Here is a 24,058-nt window from a genome sequence, read left to right as displayed (position 1 = left end):
TCTAGTTACCTTTTTAAGTAGCCGAAAAATTGGAGGGTAACTACGCCTCCTTCCCCACCCCTTATTTCTCAAAATCGTCTGATCAAAATTAAGAGAAAGCCATTTAGCCAAAAAAATTAGTATGCAAATTTCATTTTAATAATTTATGTGCGGAGAGCTAAAATCAAACATGCTTTTATTCAAAAACGTTCAGAAATTAAATTAAAAAAAAACTAGTTTTTTTAACTGAAAGTAAGGAGCGACATTAAAACTTAAAACGAACAGAAATTACTCTGTATATGAAATGGGTTCTCCCCTCGCTCTTTACGCTAAAGTTTGACTCTTTGCCACAATTCTAATTTTTAAGACAATTATAAACTTTAGCGTAAAGAGCGAGGGATTGCAGAGGGGAAAACCCATTTCATATACGGAGTAATTTCTGTTTTTTTAAGTTTTAATATCGCTCCTTACTTTCAGTTAAAAAAACTAGTTTTTTTTATTTAATTATTTACTAGATTGTTTTTAATAAGGCTTAGTAGGTATGGAATTTCTAACCAAAACATTGGACTTACGGCTTAGAGATTGGAAGAGTTGGATCCTTAACTTAAAATAAAAATTTTATATATTTGATAGGTTTCGACAGAAGACTACAGAGATTTTAAAAATTTTGCGTTAAAAATGTTGCGCCCATATGTCAGACTGAGCGGGTAAAAAGGTAGATGAATGCGAAAATTCTGAAATGTTTGCCTAGAAACCCATGAAGTTTGTAGTAAATTAACGGAACCCACGAAAGAATATTTAATGACGTTATGCTGTTGAGGGTTTGTAGCTAGTTTAGAAGGGGAGTGCGTTTGTAAAATTACCTAACCAAGAAAATAAAGAGAAGAACATGACACCATTTATTCAATTTTTATTGTAAGTCATCTTGTTTACATAAGTTTATCTTATCCCTCTTCGCTGCTGGATATACATACTAGCTTTTGCAATGTCAGTAACTTTTAGATCTATATTATCCCCTTTATATGCTAGATAATTTTTCATATTGCCTAGTAGATATAAAATTTTAACCACAATATTGGACTTATCGTTTAGAAATTAGAAAAGTTTCATCCTTACCCTAAAATCAAATACATTTACCATTACCGTTTAATATTACCATTTACCATTAATACATTTACCGTTTACCATCAATATTAATCGAGTACGCTTGGTTTTGGCAGAAGACTACTAAGTTTAAAAAAAAAAAAAAATTGCGCGAAAAACGTAGCGCCCACATTGTAAAGAATGTCGGACCGTGTGGAACAAAGGTGGAAGAATGTAAGAACTCCAAATTTTTTGTCAAAAAAACCGGTGAAACCTATAATAAATTAATAGAACCGATGAAAGATTATTTAATGAAGTCGTGCTTTAATGAAGTTACAATTATTTGTATTGATTAATAATTTGAAATTTTGCAACTAGTTTACTAGGGGAAGACAAATGTAAGATTGCCTAATTATGAAAGTAAAGAAAAGAATATGACACCTTTTATTGCATTTTTATTGTAAAATATCAGATTTACATCATTGTATCTTTCCTTTTAATGAGGTAAGCAGCAATCTGAGGCATTTCTTTGATTTTTTTAAATAGTGCTTGTTGTTTTGGGTATTTCGAAAACGCATCTTTTCCAAGCAGCTTGATACAAAACTCAGTTGTTGCGAAGAAAAGAAGGTCAACCCAGGAAATCTGAAAAAAAAAATGCAACTGTTAACCTATAAAAAGATTCCATGCAAGAAATACAGGTGGGTGGTCTTTTATTGTGTAAAATTAAAGAAGGAAGTCCTGAGAATAAAAAGCCACTAAGAACACAAAAAAGAAGAACAAACAAAGGAATATTTTACTTGTTTTATTATATGGTGTCCATAGTGTTGGAAAAAAGAAAGCATGTAAATAAGAACAATTTGAAAAGAAAATAATCAAAAACTGAAACAATAATAGCTGCATGTAAAAATTATAGAAGTGGAATATAAAGTCAATCACCTATTACAGTTAAGGTAAACAACGACGTAAAGGGTGAAAGAAAGGGAGAGAGAGACTAGAGAGAGAGAGAGAGAGAGAGAGAGAGAGAGAGAGAGAGAGAGAGAGAGAGAGAGAAAAGAAGAACAGATAAATGGTGAGACAGAGAGAAAATTATGCATAGTATCCGTATATATTTTCAAAATAAGATATAAAAGAATGTATTTGATAAACGGAAAGTAGACTGGAGACCAAACTGAAAGAAGTTCTCAAATGTGATAGGAAGAGGCAGGGGCGGATCTAGAGAAAAATCTTGGGGGGCCACTGGACCAAGGGTGTCAATCTGATTCAAGCATAATGATAGGGGAGGGGTCTAAATAACGCTTTCGTCAGTCCAGTTCGTTCGTGTGCATCTGGTTGGTGCTGATGTAAAATGACAAAGAAACATCTTCGAAAGCCAATAATATTTTCCTATAGCAGTAAAATGCGTATTAACAACAGACACAAGCAGATTCTTTGATGAATAAATTACTATGGCTTCATTGCGACTTTTTAAATGACTAGACCAGCCTAATCTTTTTTTTCTTTAGAGTTGGATGGAAAAAATCAATTACTGGGGAAAGTAAAATTTATTATCATGCCATAGAATTTGTGACAACCTGGAATTTTTTACTCTTGGACAGCCAGGAGGCACTTGCACTCTTTTATTTATTTAAATTGTAAGAGAAGAAGTAGCAATAGTAGCCAAGAAAGTTTCAAACTAAATCTCCCTGTCGTTCTCGATATATTGCTGAGGATCTTATTGGCACCCATACTTACAGTGCCTTTTGATATGGTCATTATCTGTTTATCCCCCATAATTTCGGGGTGATAATAACCAAAATATGGGGGTAATATCGGGGTAGTCAATGATGAAAGGGAGGGAGACAAGGGCAATAAAAAAATTCAATAGTCTTCCAAGTTGTCTTGCAGGGACGATAGAGCTTGAGATAATTGATACTTGTGAATCAGCCAGCCTACGCCGACCTCATCAATCTGGGTAGTTCCAAACTTCCACATTATGTTCGGATAACACAGACGATATTCCACTAGGAATTCATCCTAGGAAGATAGTATTCTACCCTGCATCTTACTACAGTAGGGCAGCTGAATAATATAGGGCATGTGAATTAGCTCTCCCAAATCCCACTCCGCAAACTCAAATGTCCAAAACATTTCGCAAAACCCCCTTTATAATGTGTCTCCCCTTCCGTGACCCATCCTTGTCATACCCCTATCACTGACTCAAAGAAACCGTACCCTAAATCGATGGGCTCTTAAGAAAGAGAATAATTAAATCTGCCCAAAAAAGAAGAAAAGAAAACACAATCTGAAGATGAAGATCTGGCAAGCAGGTTTAATTATATGATTAGTTTTTCCTGAAAACGAGGTTTATCTTGTAATTTTATGACGAAATGATTCGTAAACTGATCGTACGAGCAGTTTCATGTCTGAATGTCTAGCAGATCAAGAGCAAAATCTTGCGTAAGTGGGCCACTGGACCAAGGGCGCCAGTTTGACTCGAGGTGGGCACCAAATTGAAAGTTTTATTTTAAAAAGATTAAAAAAGAAAGAAAAAAGAACAGAATAAGGGCGCCAGAAATATCTTGGGGAAGAGTAAACCCCCCCTCCCCTACCCCATGGATCTATTCTTGGCCTAAATTGCCTTTAACTCTTTCATTCATCTGATTTCAACCAAATTAGCTATATAGTTAAAATAAATAGATAGACAGATTTATCACATGAAAGCCCTATTGGGCCATTCGCTATTTAATTAGTCACAAAACTAAATTAAGAATTTTTTGAGTAGGGAGTAGACAGGGACAGTTCAAAAAAATTACTCCTTAACATAAATTAATGTTATAAGTTGCCTTGTCATGTACCCATCATTGAAGCACAGACACCATACCCTAAATCGACAGGCTCACAAGAAAGAGAACAAAACAAATCTGCCAAAAAAAAAGAAAAAAAGAAAACACATTCTGAAGATGAAAATCTGGCAAGCAGGTTTAATTATATGATAAATTTTTTCCTGAAAACGAGGTTTATCTTATAATTTTATAACGAACTGTAGTAAGGAGTGACCCGGCTCAATAGTAACCAAAACTCTAAAAAAATAGAATTTTGATACCCATAGCTACATCAAAAGAATCAAATTTTAATGCTGATTTTAAATACATAAGTTTCATCAAGTTTAGTCTTACCCATCAAAAGTTACGAACCTGAGAAAATTTGCCTTATTTTAGAAAATAGGGCTAAAAACCCCCTAAAAGTCATAGAATCTTAACGAAACTCGCACCATCAGATTCAACGTATCATAGAACCTTATTGTAGGAGTTTCAAGCTCCTATCTAGAAAAATGTGGAATTTTGTATTTTTTGCCAGAAGGCAGATCACGGATGCGTGTTTATTTGTTTGGGTTGTTTTTTTCCCAGGGGTGATCGTATCAACCCAGTGGTCCTAGAATTTTGCGAGAGGGCTCTTTATAACGGAAATGAAAAGTTCTAGTGCCCTTTTTAAGTAACAAAATAATGGAGGGATCCTAGGCCCCCTCCCACGCTAATTATTTTCCCAAAGTCAACGGATCAAAATTCTGAGATAGCCATTTTATTCAACGTAGTCGAAAAACCTTATAACTATGTATTTGGGGACGACTTACTCCCCCACAGTCCCCTTGGGAGGGGCTACAAGTTATAAACTTTGACAAGTGCTTACATATAGTAATGGTTATTGGGAAGACTTACTCCCCCACAGCCCCCGTGGGAGGGCTACAAGTTACAAACTTTGACCAGTGCTTACATATAGTAATGGTTATTGGGAAGTGTACAAACGTTTTCAGGGGGATTTTTTGGTTTGGGGGAGGGGTTGAGAAGAGGGGGATATGTTAGGGGTACTTTCCATCGAGGAATGTGTCATGGGGGAAGAAAATTTCCTTGAAGGGAGCGCAGGATATTCTAGCATTATTTAAAAAAAACAATGAAAAAATAAATATGAAAAAGTATTTTCAGCTGGAAGTAAGGAGCAGCATTAAAACTTAAAACGAACAGAAATTATTACGCATATGAGGGGCTCACCTCCTCCTAATACCTCTTTACACTAAAGTATTTTAGTAATTTCAACTATTTATTCTATGGCTTTTGTGATTCAGGGGTCATTCTTAATTAATTGGGACAAAATTTAAGCTTTAGTGTAAAGACCGAGGTACTAACAAGGGGGTTAACCCCCTCATACATGTAATAAAAACATGAGAATACAAAAGTTCATTACGTTGGCTAATTTATAAGCTACGTATATCTTTTACTAATAAAAAACATTCGTAAAAAATTAAAAGTTCTAGTTGCCTTCGGAGGGCAACTAGGCTTTCTCCCCCGCTCTTTTTTTCTCAAAATCATTCGATCAAAACTACAAGAAAGCCATTTAGCCCAAAAAATAAATATACAACTTTCGTTTTAATTATTCCTCTGCGGAGAGCCAAAATCAAAACATGCATTGATTCAAAAACGTTCAGAAATTAAATAAAAAACAAGTTTTTTTAACTGAAAGTAAGGAGCGACATTAAAACTTAAAACGAACAGCAATTACTTCAAATATGAAAGGGGCTTTTTACTGTTTTAAAAAGAAGAGTTGAGAGAAACAGTCAAACTTTAGCGTAAAGAGCGGGGCGTTGATGAGGAAGCAGCCCCTTTCATATACGAAGTAATTTCTGTTCGTTTTAAGATTTAATGTCGCTCCTTACTTTCAGTTAAAAAAAACTTGTTTTTTTATTTAATCTCTAACAGATCAAGAGCAAAATCTTGGGTAAGGGGGCTTCTGAACCAAGGGCGCCAATGTGACTCGAGGTGGGCATCAAATTAAAAAGTTTATCTTAAAAAAGATTAAAAAAAGAAAAAAGAACGGAATAAGTTTGCCAGAAGTGTCTTAGGAGGTGGGTCGCCCCTCCAAGTTCATGTATCTGTTCCTGACCTAAATTGCTTTTAACTCTTTCATTCATCTAATCTCAACCAAATTAGCTATATAGTTCAAATAAATAAATAGATACATTTATTCGCAGAAAAGCCCTATTGGGCCTTCACTATTTAATTAGTCACAAAACTAACATTAAGGAATTTTTTTAGGATGGAGGGGGTTTATTAATAGTCAAAACCTATCTTTCGGTTTCTGGGTATTTTCGAATATTTTACAAAATATCAGGAAATATCCTTCGATACCCATGCACATTCAGCTATCAGTCTTCGTCTCTTATCCATTCTATGCTCGTCCATATTTTTTATTTTTATCCATTTTGAACTTTTGGCTACAAGGCTAATTTTCAATATGTCATTGTGAATAGACAAATAGCTATAACTGTGTTAGCACGTTTATGAAATAAGTGTATCTATTTTCCTGAAATAGGGGAAAGTTCCAAGTTCGTAGAAAAATCTTTGCAGCAATCAAAGATTTTTATGCCAATTTTGCATATATATATATATATATATATATATATATATATATATATATATATATATATATATATATATATATATATATATATATATATACTGAACCGGCTGAAGAAAAATACTTTTTGTTCGTTTTAAGTTTCAACTTTGCTCTTTACATTCATAGGAAAGCTTTGCTTTTTGGTGTTAATCGGGCAAATCACCGATAAATAATTTATCAAATTGACAAGTATATTTTAAAAAGGAGTAAAAACAGAAAAAAGAACGGAATGCGAATGAGGGCGCCAGAAAAACCTTGGAGGGCTTAAGGTCCCCCTGGATCCCCTGGATCTGCCCCTGGGAAGAGGTCATAACACAAAATCTATGAGAAGGTGATCAGGGGTTGGCGGCATTTTTTTATTTGCTGAGGTTGAAAATTAGCCAAAAACTGATAATAAATGGGACATTTGGGTCAGTAACATGTTCAATCTTCTAGTGAATATACTTTTATATCTGTAACACTTTTTATTTTCTGTTCGTCATTATTTTGGCCGTATCTTGAACATGACACTGAAAGTTTTTAGCTGGCAGTGGTATTTCTTTTATTCTCTAAATTACATGTTTTATTTATGAGGCTATTGAATAAGTGTTCGGAGCAATCTATGAATACGTTTTCAGAAAATTTGCTGTCTGTAAATGATGGGCACTAATTCTAAGATCTGCAACAAAGCCGGCAGATGGAGTGTGATTTTAGCTGGCAACTAAACTATAAGTAAGTCCTGGTGGTCATTACATGTGTTCGCAAAGTAAATATGAATTTGTTACTATTTTAGAGGCATACTTTTCTGTCACATTTTGTAAAATAGCCTCTTTTTTGGTTTATGTTTATCCATGGTGACATATATGAATGAATGACTATATTTAAAGCCATTTTTCAGGCCGTATACATACATGTATAACAACAAACAAACTAAATTATGTAACAATCGACTTTCGAATAACATGACCCTTCCGGACAAAATTTGCCACTGCTACTATATTTATTTTCGACGTCGACTTCAAAGTTCCAAGAAGGGGCTCACGACCACCCACCCTAAGAAAGCTCCCTCTTAGCTCATTTAGCCCCTGACACATGAAAAGAAAATAGTCTAACCCATCAAGATCACCGCAAATTGGGCAAGTATACCACATTTCCGGGTGACACCTATTTTTCCAAATAGGTGTCAATGGTGACATATCACAAATGGTGACATATATATTTTTAATAATAAAATTTATTTCACTTGGATAACTACGTAATAATTACTTAGCGGCATAATTACCACCTACTTCTAGTACCCCAGCTTTGCAATCAAACCAAAATTTTTATTTTACTATTCATTTTCATTTTTTTTATTCTTAAAATACGCTTTTCATTTTAATATGGTATGATTTTGTCGATTTATGAGTCACATTTTTCTTTGGGCTAAAGTTGGTCACTTTAAATTATTAAATGGGTTATTCGGTGATCCGCAGGTCATAGAATTCTGATCTCTGGGGTATATAATTATTAAGAGGAAGCAAAGAGTGAAGCTCTGAACATGGTGGGGTTGAGGAGTATCCTCTATGGCTCGGTTTTCCCCACACACTGCACTGCACACACTGCAATGAGTTGCCAGTACTGATAGTTGTAACTTATCTAATTTTGTATTCTTTAAAAAAAAAAGAGGTTTTAGCAGCAATTAAAGATAACATTTGAGTAACTTGGACATGCAATATGCTATCTTTTCTCTAAAATACAAGTTTTAAAAATAATTCAAAAAAATCATCTGATTGATTTTCAATAAATAGAGCTAATTAATAATCAATCGTTTTTTATTTAATTATTATTATTATTGTCTCCGTTTTCATTATTACTACCATTATTTTGTAAGGTTAAGGTAGTTGTGCTTTCCAAAAGAACCAAGAGATTTTTTTTAGATGTTGATTTGTTTTGATGAGGGATGTCATTTCGTTGAAGAGTGAAGCGAGAACGGTAGCGTGTGATTAAGAGGAATTGTTAATTTTAAGGGATTCCATTTGTGCTTTTTTGCATAGAAAAGTGTAATATATGTTTATTTATTTTTATATATTTGAACGAAACCCAATTGAATCTAAATCTAAAAATTAGTAACACATTTAGGCAAATATTAAAGCAAGGGAGGAGCACCTCCTTTTTCGGTAAAGTCATAGAATTTAAAGTAAAAAGTAGCGGGAAGAAGTAAGGGGCACTTTAGAAAAATTGGAATTGGAACATCGAATTTTGAGAGAGATGAGAAAGATATATATTTGTTAAAAAAGAAAACAAAAACTATTCGTCATTCGCCTGCCAAGAAAGGCAATAAGCTTGGAAGGGCAAGCAAAGTTATCACTCTCAGCTAATTAAAACCACATTCATAACGCGCTTCTCAACAAACAAGAAATTCGACTGACGAAGGAAGAAAGGAAAAAAGAGAACATAGAAAAGACAAGGAGAAGATAAAAGGCAAAAAAATTAACAGCAAAGAAAATCAGGGAAATGCCTTGAATAGAATGACAACCTGGAGTGGGCTTCACATCAAAATCACTAATGAGATAGAAGAAACTTCTTTGCCCGTGACTTAAAAGCCAGAAGACTAGGCACATTTGTCACCCACTCGGGCAAAATATTCCAAACAGGGGAACCATAGTGGTGAATCACAAAAGATGCAAAAGTGGTACTCCTAAACTCATGAATTAAGTTATCAGCTTTTCTTGTATTATGATCATGACGGCCTCTATTAAAATTAAAAAGATTTTCAAAAGCAGAGGTGAGCAGGCGATTCAAATATTTGTACGAGAATATCGCGGCTTGGTGATCTTGAATTGGGGATACATCCATTAACTAATTCTTTTTACAATGCTCATGAGCAGGAACCTATCAGAATCATAAAATTCCGATAATAGTTTTACAGCTCTATTCTGAAGTTTTTTTACTACTTCGAAACATGTTACAAAATTACTTGCCCATATAGAGCATCCGTAGCTAATATATGGACAAAATATAGAAAAATAAATCCTTTCTAGAATTTTCTTGGGACCAGATTTTTAATTCGTCACACCACCCCAAGACCTCTGCTTAATTTTTCAGCTATCGCACTTGAATGGTTTTTCCACGACTGGTTTTCATCAATTAAAAACCCCAAATACTCCGCTGTTGTTACTTTTTTATCACATTTCCTCGAACCGTGATTTGATCATTTCCAGTACTTGACGAAAGTCTAGAAAATATCATTAAATAAGTTTTAGAAAAGTTTAGGGTTAACAGATTCTGTTGAGAAAAAGTTAGGAATTCAGAAACTGCATTATGAATTTTATTATACAAAACATCAAGTGAAGGTGCTGCCAGAAAAAGAAAAGTATCATCTGCAAACAGGAGGGTACCAGCCTTCGACAGGTAGTGCTTCACTCGATCAATGAAAATGATGAAAAAGAGGGGTCCCAGAATTGACCCTTGTGGGACCCCGCACTCTTTTTTCTTTTTTTAAGATAAAAATGATCGATTCTAAACTATCTGATACTTATTGTGTAGATACGATGAAAACCGTTCCAGGCTTGAACCCTTGACCCCAATCGAGTCAAGAGTTTGAATAAGTCCTGAGTGGTCCACCGTATTGAACACTTTTATCATATCCGAAAACACACCTTTGGTATGAGACAAGCTTCAAATGCATTACTAATCCAAACAACCGATTTCAAAACTGCCATATCCGTAGATAACCCTTTTCTGAATCAAAATTGGTTTTCCATTTTCTGAACCCAAATTGGTTTTCCATTGGAATTTTTCTAATGGAATCAAACATGAAAAAAAATAATAGACGGGAAATTTTCCCTTTTCTGAACCCAAATTGGTTTTCCATTCGAATTTTTCTAATGGAATCAAACATGAAAAAAAGGAGAAAATTTAAATAGAGAAAAAAGTGGAGACACCAACACAGTTTTGAGAATAATAAAAACTGAAAAGCTAGAAGCAGGTACATCAGGTCCAATGTTCGATATTTTCATAGCTGAAGCCCGCCATCATTAGCGATACTTGGTCTTAAATAGACATTTTACAGATAAAGAGATGGCGTTCAGTTTTTCCTATCCCACAGGGCTTTTCAAACTTTGCATCAATACAGTAGATCACTGCAGCTCAGCTCAGGGTCTCACACTATGGCATAAAAGGTGTCAAGATAATTAACATTAACATATTTTCGTGCCCAAACAAAAAAGATTTCGTATTTTGTTATTATAGAGAGGACCAGAAGATTGCCTTATCATTTTTTTAAAGTAAGGTTTTTAAAATGTAAGGTTTTGGTTTCTATTCAGGCTATTCAAGAAAAAATGAAAAATACTCAACCATGTCTAATCTTTTTTACCTTATCAGGTTCAACGCTATAGTGTTGCCTATAGTAAAGGAAGTTGCCTATTATTTAATTATTAATATTTTTCCCCGACAGGCACTTCATATGGAAGAAGTGGGTGTATAAAATTTGGAGAAGAATCATTTTGTTGGAAGTTGAAAGTTCTAGTTCCCTTTTTAACGGTCAAAAGTGATCGGAGGGCAACTTCCCCGTACCACGCCCTCTTTTTCCATAATTCATCGGATCGCAATTTTAAGATAACAATTTAAGATAACAATAGTCCAAAAATCATATAAGAATGCCTCCGGAGTTGATACCCCCCCCCCAGAGCTGGGGGACAAGGGTTGTAAAATATGCCCCGAGGGCATATAAAGTTCTTATGAAAGGGGTGTTAATACCAAGTTGTAATGCAAAATAATACAGAGTAAAAATAAACATGCCTCTACGATTGACTGACCTCCTTCCTGGCTTCTGGGGCAAGTACTAATAGTTACACTAGTTTCCCACTATTAACATGTAAAGTTCTTATGGAAGGAGTCGTTGTATAAACTTTGGATGAAGCTCATTTAAATGGAAATTGAAAGTTCTAGTTCTCTTTCTAGGAGTCTAAAGTGATTGGTGGGCAACCAAGCCCTCTTGTACCAATTTTCCCCCAAATGGATCCAACCAAATTTTGAAATAAGGATATGTTGAAACACTTGAAACTTTGGCAGTCAAAAACGGAGAGAAATTAATTAAAAAATTCTCCGAAAGAGAAGTTTTTCAAAGAAAAGGAAAGGCAGAATAAATGAAACCCAAAACGAACAGGAATTAAATAAACAATCATAGCAAATAAACCTACAACAGGTAATAATACAAATGAATATATAAATAGATGGATAGATTTATTCGCACGAAAGCCCTATTAGGCCATTGTAACAGACACAAGACATGCAAAAAAAAAACAACAACAAAACGTAGACTGACAAAACACTAAAACCGATTATTCAAGAAAATCATCACGAGACTCCATCCCTACCTGGAGAATTAATAACAATATATACATAAGAAAATTAAATTTTTATGGTGATTTAATTAAAAAAAATTTTTTTAGCTGAAAATAAAAATTTGAAGTTTTCAAAAATTGCCAAATCACTAAAAAACGCTAAAAAATTTGAAGTCCTTTAAGAATGCTTCTCATTCAAATTCAACGGCCCCTGTGTTTGAGCAATCTTTCTTAAGAATTGTGGAAACAGATTTTAGCGTAAAGAGCGAGGGTCAAGGAAGGGTCAGACCCCCTAATATACGAAACAATTCCTGTTCGTTTTAAGTTTTAATATTGCTCCTTACTTAAAGCTAAAAACTTTTTTTTTAATTTTATTTCTGACTGTTTTTAAAATAATGCCAGGAAACATTGCCTGAAACATTTCCACTGGGAATTTATTCAATCTACAGACAATCCTCACCTTGGAAAATTCCCCTCCCCACAAAAAATTTTGCCCCCCTCCCAAAAAGAAAAATCTGTATTTTTCCCTGTTATAAACGCTATGCGTCAACAGTGGGCAAATTGTGTAACTTATATCCCATTCCCACAGGATTGAGGGGGTCATCTCATCCTCGAAGTTGTAGTTATTAAACCTTTCAACTACGATGAATAGATTGGCTGTGTATATATTTTGATCAGATGTCTTTGAAGAAAAAGGAAAAAGGAAGGGAGGCTAGTTGCCCTCCAATCCTTTTGGTCACCTAAAATAGGCATTAAAACCTTTTTTTTCGGTTCTATTAATCCCTGCTCTCAATCTTCTATGTCCATTTGTTTGAAATGATCACCCTTGGGAAAAAAATAGTCAACAAATAAACATTTGTTAGTGATATTTCATCGGGCAAAACATACAAAATCCCATTTTTGTTGATAGGAGTCTGAAATTTCTACAATGAGTCCTCTGATATGCTGAATCTGATAGTGTGGTTTTCATTAAAATCACTTAACTTTTTGGGGGTGTGTCTCCCTTTATTGGAAAATCAAGAATTTTTTTTTCAAGCTCGTGGCTTTTGGTGACCAACATTAAACTTGAATTTTATTTATTTGAATCAGCATCAAAAGCCTATTCTTTATTCAGTTTTTTAGAGTTTTGGTTACTATTGGGGCAAGTTGCTCCTTACTTACAGTTGATTACTACGAACTGGCCGATTGCAAATATATAATATAAATTAAGTTTGAAATCATCCATTAAAAGTTACTAGCATGAGGAAATTTGTCTAATTAAAAAATAGGCTAAACTCCCCTAGAAGAACAGAAATCTTGATGAAAATAATGCTATTAAACTCTAATATCCCGGAACCCTAGCAGAGAGGTTTCCAACGCCTAGGTACAAAAACGCAAAATTTTCCATATTCGTATCGAGAACGTTTGTCAAGGACACGTGTTTATTTGAATTTTTCCCTACTCGGCGACCGCATCGAAACACTGGTCCACGGGTATCATGGAAGGGCTCATTCAGAACGAAATTCTAATGCCCTTTTTAAAGGCAAAAGATATCGCGCCATAGAAAAACTGTGTTTATACCGTTTCATGCAAAAAAGAAAAAATGGCCTACATAGGAAAATTTTTCAACTAAGCTAAGATATGGGTGCTCGGTGGTGACGGCTCCCATTCTAATTTAGAGTTATCATAGGTGTAACATAAATAATCTAATTGATGTTCTTACCTGGAAAGAAGTACGAGTTGAAGGTTGCAGGAGTACTCCCCCATTAAAAACGGTGGCGGGCGTTTATCCCAAAGAAAATACCCTCATAAATTACCCCCAGTGGAAATTATCCCCGCACAGACCCCCCCCTCCAGAAGGTAACCTCAAGGAAAATGCCCCCTGAAATACCTCCCTGGCAAAAACCCCCTACGGAAACTAATTTCTCCCCCACTGAAATTGTAATTCCAGAATCAAACAGTTCGTGGTAACGAACTGTAGTAAGCAGCGACCCGGCTCAATAGTAAAAAAAAACTCTAAAAATTGAATTTTGATATCAATAGCTACATCAAAAGAATCGCATTTTAATGCTGATTTTAAATATATAAGTTTCATCAAGTTTAGTCTTACCCATCAAAAGTTACGAGCCTGAAAAAATTTGCCTTATTTAAGGAAATAGGGGGAAACACCCCCTAAAAGTCATAGAATCACACGAAAATCACACCATCAGATTCAGCGTATCAGAGAACCCTACTGTAGAAGTTTCAAGCTCCTATCTACAAAAATGTGGAATTTTGGACTTTTTGCCAGAAGACAAATCACGGGTGCGTGTTTATTTGTTTGTTTTTTTTTCCAAGGGTCATCGTATCGACCAAGTGGTCCTAGAATGTCGCAAGAGGGTTCATTCTAACGGAAATGAAAAGTTCTAGTGCCCTTTTTAAGTGACCAAAAAAAATGGAGGGCATCTAGGCCCCCTCCCACGCTCATTTTTTTCCCAAAGTCAACAGATCAAAATTTTGAGATAGCCATTTTGTTCAACATAGTCGAAAACCATAATAACTATATATTTGGGGATAATTTACTCTCCCACAATCCCTGGGGGAGGGGCTGCAAGTTACAAACTTTGACCAGTGTTTATATATAGTAATGGTTATTGGGAAGTGTACAGACGTTTTCAGGGGGGGGTTTTGTTTGGGGGTGGGGATGAGGGGAGGGGGCTATGTTGGAAGATCTTTCCTTGGAGGAATCTGTCATGGGGGAAGAAAAATTCAAGGAAAAGGGCGCATGATTTTCTAGCATTACTATAAGAAAACAATGAAAAATAAACATGAAAACTTTTTTCAAATGAAAGGAAGGAGTAGCATTGAAACTTAAAACTAACAGAGATTATTACGCATAAGAGGGGTTCTAAAAATACTTTAGCATAAAGAGCGAGGTATTTAGGAGGAGATAAATACCTCGCTCTTTATGCTAAAGTATGTTTAGTAATTTCAATTATTTATTCTACGGCCTTTCTGATTCAGGGGTCATTCTTAAAGAATTGGGACAAAACTTAAGATTTAGTGTAAAGAGTGAGGTATTAACGAGGATACAAACCCCCTTGTATACATAGTAAAAATATAAGATTATGAAAGTTTTTTACGTAAGTTGCTAATTTATAAGTTACGTATATTTTTTACTAATAAAAACGTTCGCTAAAAATTAAAAGTTCTAGTTGCCTTTTTAAGCAACCGAAAAATTGGAGGGCAACTAGGCCTCCTTCTCCACCCCTTATTTCTCAAAATCGTCTGATCAAAACTAAGAGAAAGTCATTTAGACAAAAAAAGAATTAATATACAAATTTCATTTTAATAATTTATGTGCGGAGAGCCAAAACCAAACATGCATTAATTCAAAAACGTTCAGAAATTAAATAAAAAAAACTAATTTTTTTTAGCTGAAAGTAAGGAGCGACATTAAAACTTAAAACGAACAGAAATTACTCCGTATATAATATGGGTTGTCCCCTCCGCAATCCCTTGCTCTTTACGCTAAAGTTTGACTCTTTGCCACAATTCTACTTTTTAAAACAATTAAAAGCTTTAGCGTAAAGAGCGAGGGATTGCGGAGGGGACAACCCATATTATATACGGAGTAATTTCTGTTCGTTTTAAGTTTTAATGTCGCTCCTTACTTTCAGCTAAAAAAATTTGTTTTTTTTATTTAATAAATTTCAAGATTTATGAATGTCCTAAGGCTATTACCCACAAAATAAGGTACACAGCAATTTTGGTCTGTTCAGACCCAAATTTTCGAACAAATGGGCCAAAACAAGAATATAAAATGTTTTTTATTTGCCAGACAACTACCGTATTTTTAAACGATACAAATTTGTTTTTATACATGTTTTTTTTTCTTGAGAAGATAGGATGGTGGAGGCCGCATTGTCTATCCGTCTGGGTAATATATATAAATATTTAATATACATGTGTATTAAATAATAATATATATATATATATATATATATATATATATATATATATATATATATATATATATATATATATATATATATATATATATATATATATATATATATATATAGAAAAACTGAAAAATCTGGATATATTTTTTTTACCTTATTGCCAACGAGCCATCCATGAGAATTAGCCAATAGACGAGCTTCAACTTTGTCTAACAGGGGTGCTAATGAAGCTAGTACTTCAGGAATTGCAGACTGTCTCTTTGCATCATCTCTTACAAGCACTAGATTGACCGGTCTTGTCACTAAAAATAGCTGATTATAACTTAAATAAATTATAATCTAAAAAAAAAATAACAAAACAGAAATCCGTTTCTAGATAAATAAGACTCGCTAAAATGAGCTGAATAAATAGTTAATTAGCCTAATTTTACTTCTTTGGCGTCGTCGTTATAACACGTAAGCACCATATTAATTTTTAAGCAACTACATACTAGTCCCAAGAACATACGGAGGGGGGAAGGGTATTGCCTTACCCCAGAAAAAAATAATATAGTATTCGGGTACTCCCTTATGCAAATTGTCAAATAATCTTTACATTATTATGGGCCCCCTCAAAAAAAAATATTAATCATTATCTTGAATGCGTAATCAATGTTAAATTTAAACCAATCAAAAAAATCAATGTATTACCTTTTAATAAGCATCTAATAATTCATGTATCGTCTTTTTGACACACAAATTAAGAAGATTTATAAAGAAATAAGGGTTTTCCACAAATAATAAATATATCTACTTTCTTTAAACGAGCGATAATTGTCTATTGGCTCCACTTTTTTTTTCTTTTTTTCTTTTTTTCTTTTGCTTCTAAGATGTTCTTTCCTAGAAAAACTACCTAGCTAGGTCAAGAATTTGGTAAAATTCATTAAGAGCCTTAGTTCTGGAAAAAATCATTTTTTTTATGTGAGTGACGTTACATTGATGTGTATTTGCAGCTTATAGCAATTTTTCCCTATTTTGACCCTAGGACATTTTTTGACCCTATTTTGACCCTAGGACATTTTAGGATGTGTATTTGCAGCTTATAGCAATTTTTCCCAGGGTGGTCGTTTCGTTTTCGGTAATCGGTATCTATGATGCATGCAAAATTATACAAGATGACAAATGAGTCCGAACGGCTAAAGTGAAAGACGTGGAACAAGCAGCAAACAGAATCACATTGAATTCCAAATGAATATTTCGCATAACAAAATCTGTAGTTAGAAGAAAAATCAAAATTACAGTTGAATGAAGGAGCGTATTATTTCAGTGCCTGTCAAAAAAGGAGTAGATGAAAATAATGCTGAGATTGTAGATTGTCTCTCAGGAGAATATAAATCCTATAAAATTTATTTTTCTGTGAAGGATAAACAGGAAGGAGGATTGATTTTACACCAGAATTTCCTAATTCAATTGAAATAGCTTATTTGCCATTCTATAGCTTAAAACTTAAAACTCGAAGCATAGCAAGATTTGTGGTTAGAAGACATGTGACAAAAAGCATCATAACCAATCACAATAAAAATGTTGCAGAACGAAATTTGTGGTTAAAAGACAGGTGACAGTGAGGATAACATCGAGTCGTAAACCAAAATGGCACCCAACAAAATATGCCAGTAGAAGAGAAGCGATAGCGAGAATCACAACGAATCCCAGGAGAATGCAAAACTTAAAAATTTGTGATTCTGTGAAGCATAAACAAGAGGAAGGAACGAGTCTGCAACGTGCCGAGAACCAGGGATTGGACCAAGTTTGGTGTCCTGGTATTGTATCTACAGTCTTTAAGCGAGCAGTAATTGTGTACTTGTGCATATATTTTTCTCAAAAACGCCTCATTGTTTGAAAATTTATCCAGCTTGAAAAAAAGTCTAGATTGGTCATGAGTTTGAGAGAATTCGTTTAAGCCTTAATCGTGTAAAAAGATTCCATTCGAATGACGTCACATCCATATGCACTAACAGTGCACTTTATTTTATGATAATGTGAAGTAATATTCTTGTTATTATTGTATTATGTTTTACCTTACATTTTCTAGGTGTTTTGTTTTGCTTTAGGGAATTTTTTTGTTTGCCTTTTATCTTTGGTATTCTCGGTCTTTAATTCTTGCTTCAATAAAGAAGTGATTAAGGGAGCTTGCAAAACTATAGAACTTTTCTTTGCGTCATGAAAGCCACAATTTGTTCACTGTTCAAAAACTATCGAACCTAACAAATAGTCAAAATTATCATTTTTTTTTCTTTAAAATTTATATTGAAATTGTTTTTACTGAAGTAGAAACACGGAGAACCTTACATGGAAAGATATCATTTGTAAAGTCAGCTGATCAGCCAGCTTGAGCTTGTTTTTTGCTAACTGATCAAAAATTGATAAGAAAAGATTATAAGGAAATAACCCTTAGAATTACGGAGGCAAAAGCTTAGAGCTTGTAAAGACATTTTTTACAAGGTTAATCAATTTTTCAAATTGAGTTTTTCAAACTCTTTTTGCTGTTGATTGATAAAAAAAAAGCACATCAAGAATTAACCTTTTGAACTGCGGAAGCAAAAAACTTTGAGAAGCTTACTTACAAAGACATCATTTTTAAGGTCAAGCAATTCATCCGCTTGAACATGTTAAATTTTTTTTTTTGCTGATTGATCAAAAACTGACAAAAGGAGTCATCAAAAAATACTCTGTTAAGTTAAAGAAGCAGAAGCTTAGAAATTCTTACTTGTAAAGATATAAATTGTAAGGTCAGCCAATTCAAAAGCATGACTTTATTCAAATTTTTCTTTTTGTTGCTGATTGATCACAAATTTATTAGGAAAAATACAAAAACTATCCTTTTGAATTACAGAAGCAAAATATCGGAGAAGATTACTTGTAAAGATATCATTTGCAAGGTCAGCCAATTCATCAGCTTGAGCTTGTTCCCAATCTGTTGCGGGCATCAGATTGCACTGTTTTGCCAAAAACCTGGCTATGGCGTTAGATTGTGCCAATGGTTTTCCATCTACTTCAAGAACTGGTAGCTGACCAAAGGGCGTTTCTGAAATGGATATGCATTAGTTAAAATATTTGAAATCTAAAATGTTGCATAAAAACGCTGAGCGGGCCCCAGCAACAAGTCTAGTGAAACGGAGAAGTTAAATAGGGAAAAATCAAGAGGTTCGAGTTTCTCAGGGGCCTGGTACCCAGTCAAGACTATTTCATATGTATTTATATGGTTCTCTTGAATTTCAATTCGGACAGAATTAAATACGTCAAAACCCAACCGGCAGTGTTATACCCGCGTTAAACTAAAATCGCATAAAATTCAACCCAACAAAACCCAACTCGCACAAAATTCAGCCCAAGTGAAACAGCCCAGAAAATATTTGATATAAAAAAAGGTGAAATCATAATGGATTAAACATTAAAAAAAATCAAACAGCCACAACTAAATCCACACATAATTTAGCCGCGCAAAAAAAAAAAATCAGTCCAGAATAATTTGACACACAGCATATGAATGATAATCACTCACTAACTCAGTCCAGAAATAATTTATAAGAACTCAAATGATTCAAAAACGTAAAGCTTCGAATTCAACCGAATTCAACCAGCACATAGGTGGAAACGCGGGACCAAATCCCTCTACCCAAAGAATTATCCAAAAACTGCAACCCTCTATAAAAGCTGGCACATTTTAGCCTAAGTCATGCCTGTTTGCTTCTGAGACTTGAGCACAATAGTGAAAAATTATTTTGAAACAGAAATAACTTTTCATTAAGCCCAGATATGCAAAACGTTACAGCGGGGGAGATGTTTTGATCCAATGTCAGGAAAGAATTTATCTCGTCACCACACGGTAAAATGTTGTTCAATTTTAGTTAGAGTTAATTGCCAAGTTGCATATACATTTTAAACTATTTAAATCAAATTTCAAGTGTGTATAGATTTATTTTTCTGGAAAGAGGTACTAGAACACCAGCTGATCAGAAAGTAAATGTAACAACTATCATCGCCCCACTGCCATCATAATTATCATCGCTATTAATGTCAATATCGACGTTGGTAGGTCGGCAGAATCGTCATAGTTTAGGTAACCAGCTACATAACCTCTAACATCAGCGATATTGTTGTCATTGATAACATTATATTTGTTGTTAACCTTAACAGCTACCATCTTCGTCTTTTTCTAAATCTTTCTCATTGTCTTAAAATCATTCGCGCCGTAATTAATATTAATGTCATCACCATCATCCCTTAATCCCGTCCAAATGACGATTCAAAGCTTTAACCCCTCTAGCTCCTGCCCGTTAGGCATTTAATTCACATTTTATAACAAGTGTTTCCAGGAAACGTAGTCCTCATAACCAGGACCACAAAAGGGTAAACTTGTGGATAAAGTTTATCCATGGATAAACTTATTCTAGCGAATTAATTGGAGGTACATATTGAATAGGCTTTTTTTTCAAAAAGCAGCAAACATATTCCCGGCCCCATTACTAACTCCTTTTTACGTTAAACAACTACTTTTTCAAGACAAGAAAGAAAAAAAACTTAAATATATCTTTTAGGTTTTCCACACTCCTGTAATACTCCTGGAGCGCAATATATCGTTTTTGATCCACCTCAACCGCGAGGGGGGATATAAACTTTATTGAAGGCTGTATTTTCTAATGAGAATCTTATCCAATTTAATTTTATGCTCTTGTTGCTCTTGATCCTACCGACCTCTTGTTTTTTATTTTCTTGGGTATTCTCTAATCTACTATATGCCGCTTCATTTTCTTTTATTTGTTCTTTTTTTCTTCTAGTCTAGGTTTATCCCAGCCCTCCGAGCTTTACTTTCCGCTGGGAAAATATTTATTTGTCTCTGTATTTAAATTGTATGTCTACCCTTTTCTCTGTCGTTGTATCAGTCGTGGTTTTGGCCTCTCTTGTATCCGGGACAAAATCCTGATTAGCTCCCTCCCCCTATCTTCCACAAAATTTGCAGGGCAACTTTTAACAAAACTGTTCTCAATTCATAAATTAATAATTCATTATTATTTATTTGTTAACTTATTATTTAATTTATTTAATTATTATTAATCACCTTAATTTAATTATTAGACTTATAATTTAATTTAAATTTTTTTTATTAAATAACAAATAATTTATTAATTATTTCTATTTATTATTTGGGCTCTCTACCTTATTAATAACTGTGAGAGTATTCGTTTGAAATTTTTTGTCCCTAAAATTTCTGCATCCAGGCTAGTCCCCCCTCTGTCCTTCCCCCAAAACCACCTGTAAATTGTATTTACTAAATGATCTAACAAAGTGATAAGTTTCACTTACTTGGTTTTAATGCAGGCCAATCTGAGAATTCTATCCTGTTATCCTCATATTGAATATTTCCGTATGCTAAGATTAAGCGAATAGGCTCTCCCTTGGCCCTTAGATTAAAATATGTCAATTTATAGGTTTTTGGCATTTTATATCGGGAATTACTAGTTTGGGACTAATGCTTTAGTTTACAAAAGGCTATTCAATCGTTTGATTTTCTTATCTTTCATTATGTGAATATTTGAGTCGTGATGATTAGGCAGTTTTGTTTCTTGTATGCATAGTACTATTTTTCAAGAAACAATTTATCACGTAATCATACTGAAGAAATGGGAGCTATTTTAAAGATATCTTATAGGTAAGTATGAAAAAATCTAGCAAAAGAAATTAAATATTGACTTTGGATAAAAAAAGATGAAGAAGGGAAGCATCATGAGTGCCGTCAGGGCCCTAAGGAGGGAGGAGACAAGTTTCACCAAGAAATTTGTTTTATCGACGTTTAAATGGAAATTTTGGGCTCTGTGTTTATTTCTTTTATAATACACTATTCATGGTAACGAGCAGTGTGTGAACAAATGCATTAAATTCATATAGCTCTCATAAAGTTTATAGTTACCGAAAAAAGCTGGGAACCTGTAAAAATTTACGCTATTTTCAAAAAAGAGAAAAAACTCAAAAGGGCGAGTGATTTTGATGAAAATTACATCATCCAATTTAGCATACTAGTGAACTACTTTGTAGAAGTTTGAAATTCCTATAAAAAAACTATACTTTTGATTTTCTCCCGGAACAAATGATCGTGGATGTGTTTTATTCCTTTGTTTTTCTCTTTTTTCCCCTTTGCAGAAGGATCTACCTTGGTAGTGTCAAGGAACACATTTCTTCCAAACCGACCGCTAACTTCAGATCGACTTGGGCTGACATACTCCTTCCTCCAAAGAGAGGGGCCATCACTCACCAGCCATCAGCAGGGAGTGGTACTTGATCATCAGGACCGGCACTAGCAAGAGTTCTTCTAATCTCCCACCTGGGGTTGCTCCAGGAGGGATCTTTTCTCTCGTCTCAGTCGGTGCTTCACATATCCAGCTGGGATTGATCCCCCCCCCGGATGATTTTGGCAGTGATTACTGGATATAGTCCGTTAAAAATATCGGTGCAATCTTTTATGTTATAACAAAAAAAACTTCAGCAATAAAAGAGAGATAGTACCCTGCATACCCATATTTAAGCTTACTCTATATTAAGGGGGAAGAGATATTAATTTCTAGGTTTAATTTTAATTAAATTAATTAGATTAATTCTAACTCCTCTCCTCTTCTCAGACATTATTCTATATTTATCTATATTATCTATAAGCATCGTAAAAAGTTAGAAAATTTGTCATCAAATTTACTTTTGGAAGCATCAGGCCCAACTTTATCCCCTCCCCCCTAGACAATGACTCAGCGGTCCTTCTCAATATTTTTTTATGTGAAATTTTTCGTCACTGTACATATTTATACGAAAACTCAAGTAACATCAATTTACCTCAGTAATACTTTAGAATAAATGTTTCTATTAACCGTATATTTTCTGTTAAATACGCGATACTTAGAAACGAATGCTCCACCATAAGACATTACTTCTTCTAAATCTGGGAATCTCAATAAATCATTCTTTAATAATTTTTAATCGAATGGTATCTCAGAATATCCAACCAGTTACAGCTTAGCACTTTTCTGTGGCACAGTATTTTCGACCACTTAAAACGGCACTAGAACGTTTAACTTCCATTCAATTGAGTCTTCTCCCGATCTTCTAGGATTATTGTTTGATTTAATCACCTTTTGGGAAGACAAAGAAAAAAAATTATTACTTTTTTACCTCTTAATAAGGGCCTAATAATATAACAATATAACATTATATTTTCTTTCCATTGAGCCTTGATATGTTGAGTTTGATGGTGTAATTTCCATCGAATTTTATGTTCTTTAAGAGCATTTCCCCCCTTTTTTTGAAAATCAGTCAAATTTTCCCAGGCTTTTAGATTTGATGGGTTTAAAGATTTAAAGATGGCTTTTAGATTTAAACTTTACGAATTCCCTATTTTTGGAACCTTCATAAAATGCTTTGTTATCTAAACCACTTTTTTTAGAGTTTCAATTACTAATAACCTTGTCACTCCGTACTCTCAGTTTTTACCACAACTTGTTTAAGTTTTGGAGATTCAAGACGCAGAAACAGCTTCGAAAGAAGGAAATTAAAAAAAAGTCAGAAAACGAAGAAAAAATCAATATAGTTTCAATGCTTATTTGTTAAAAACTAGGATAACTTAGTGAGTGTGGTTCTCTTATAGACCCATCCTTGACCCGAACTCTTGTGCTATGGCACCTGTTAAGCTTCTTCCTAGCCTAGTGGTTAGCGTGCAAGATTGGAAATCCTTTGTCAGAAGGTTGGGTGTTGCGATTTTTGATGTTGCCAGTTATTTGGATTGGGATGGGGTCAGAGGTAAGACTTTATAAACTCAGCCTGAGTCGACTTAGGTCTACATAGGGACCTGCAGAAATTTGGGGAGTGTTAGCCGTGGGGTATGCTAACCCACAGGATGGCTGGTCCCCAACATCTCGTTGCACTTCCCAGTTGACTGGGCATGAAACGGAGGTCAGCACAACCGGTAAGTACTTTAATAGTTGAATGCTGTATTGCTTACTTACTAATCTACCTCTTAAGCCCCCTCTTAACTGATTTAATAAATGCCAGAAGATTTCTAGGCACAAAAAATAGTGTGGCTCTTAGGCATATACTGTATTTTACCCATTTAGGGACATTATTATAAAATCTGATAGGCGAGGGTTGCGAAAGTGTTATTTTATACATGTGAAGTTTTTGCTTTGGGCCCCTCGAGATTCAAAAACAGGTACATTGTTAACCGCTTCGGTGTTGGGGAACCACTTCAGGCCAGGGATAAGCGGTTTCAGAAACAGAGTAACAAGCCCTCTTCTCACCGTGGAAGGGCGCGCTATTTTA

At 34.4% G+C, this 24,058-nt stretch overlaps 1 protein-coding gene across 1 annotated transcript; it reads right to left on the bottom strand.

The window, feature by feature from the left end:
• Positions 1–1,490: 1,490 nt before the first annotated feature.
• LOC136025420 (hematopoietic prostaglandin D synthase-like) lies at positions 1,491–21,245 on the bottom strand. The gene is made up of 4 exons (XM_065701445.1): positions 21,065–21,245; positions 18,618–18,785; positions 15,875–16,023; positions 1,491–1,704 (listed from the first exon to the last, which is right to left on the bottom strand). Exons 1-4 carry the CDS (start codon positions 21,198–21,200, stop codon positions 1,537–1,539), a joined length of 621 nt encoding a protein of 206 aa, XP_065557517.1. The 5' UTR covers positions 21,201–21,245; the 3' UTR covers positions 1,491–1,536.
• Positions 21,246–24,058: the final 2,813 nt, after the last annotated feature.

Source organism: Artemia franciscana, chromosome 3 (genome assembly GCF_032884065.1).
Source record: "Artemia franciscana chromosome 3, ASM3288406v1, whole genome shotgun sequence".
In the NCBI taxonomy this organism is placed as follows: Eukaryota; Metazoa; Arthropoda; class Branchiopoda; order Anostraca; family Artemiidae; genus Artemia; species Artemia franciscana.
Note: the sequence above shows the minus strand (reverse complement) of the source record. Positions and strands in the feature narration are given on the sequence as shown.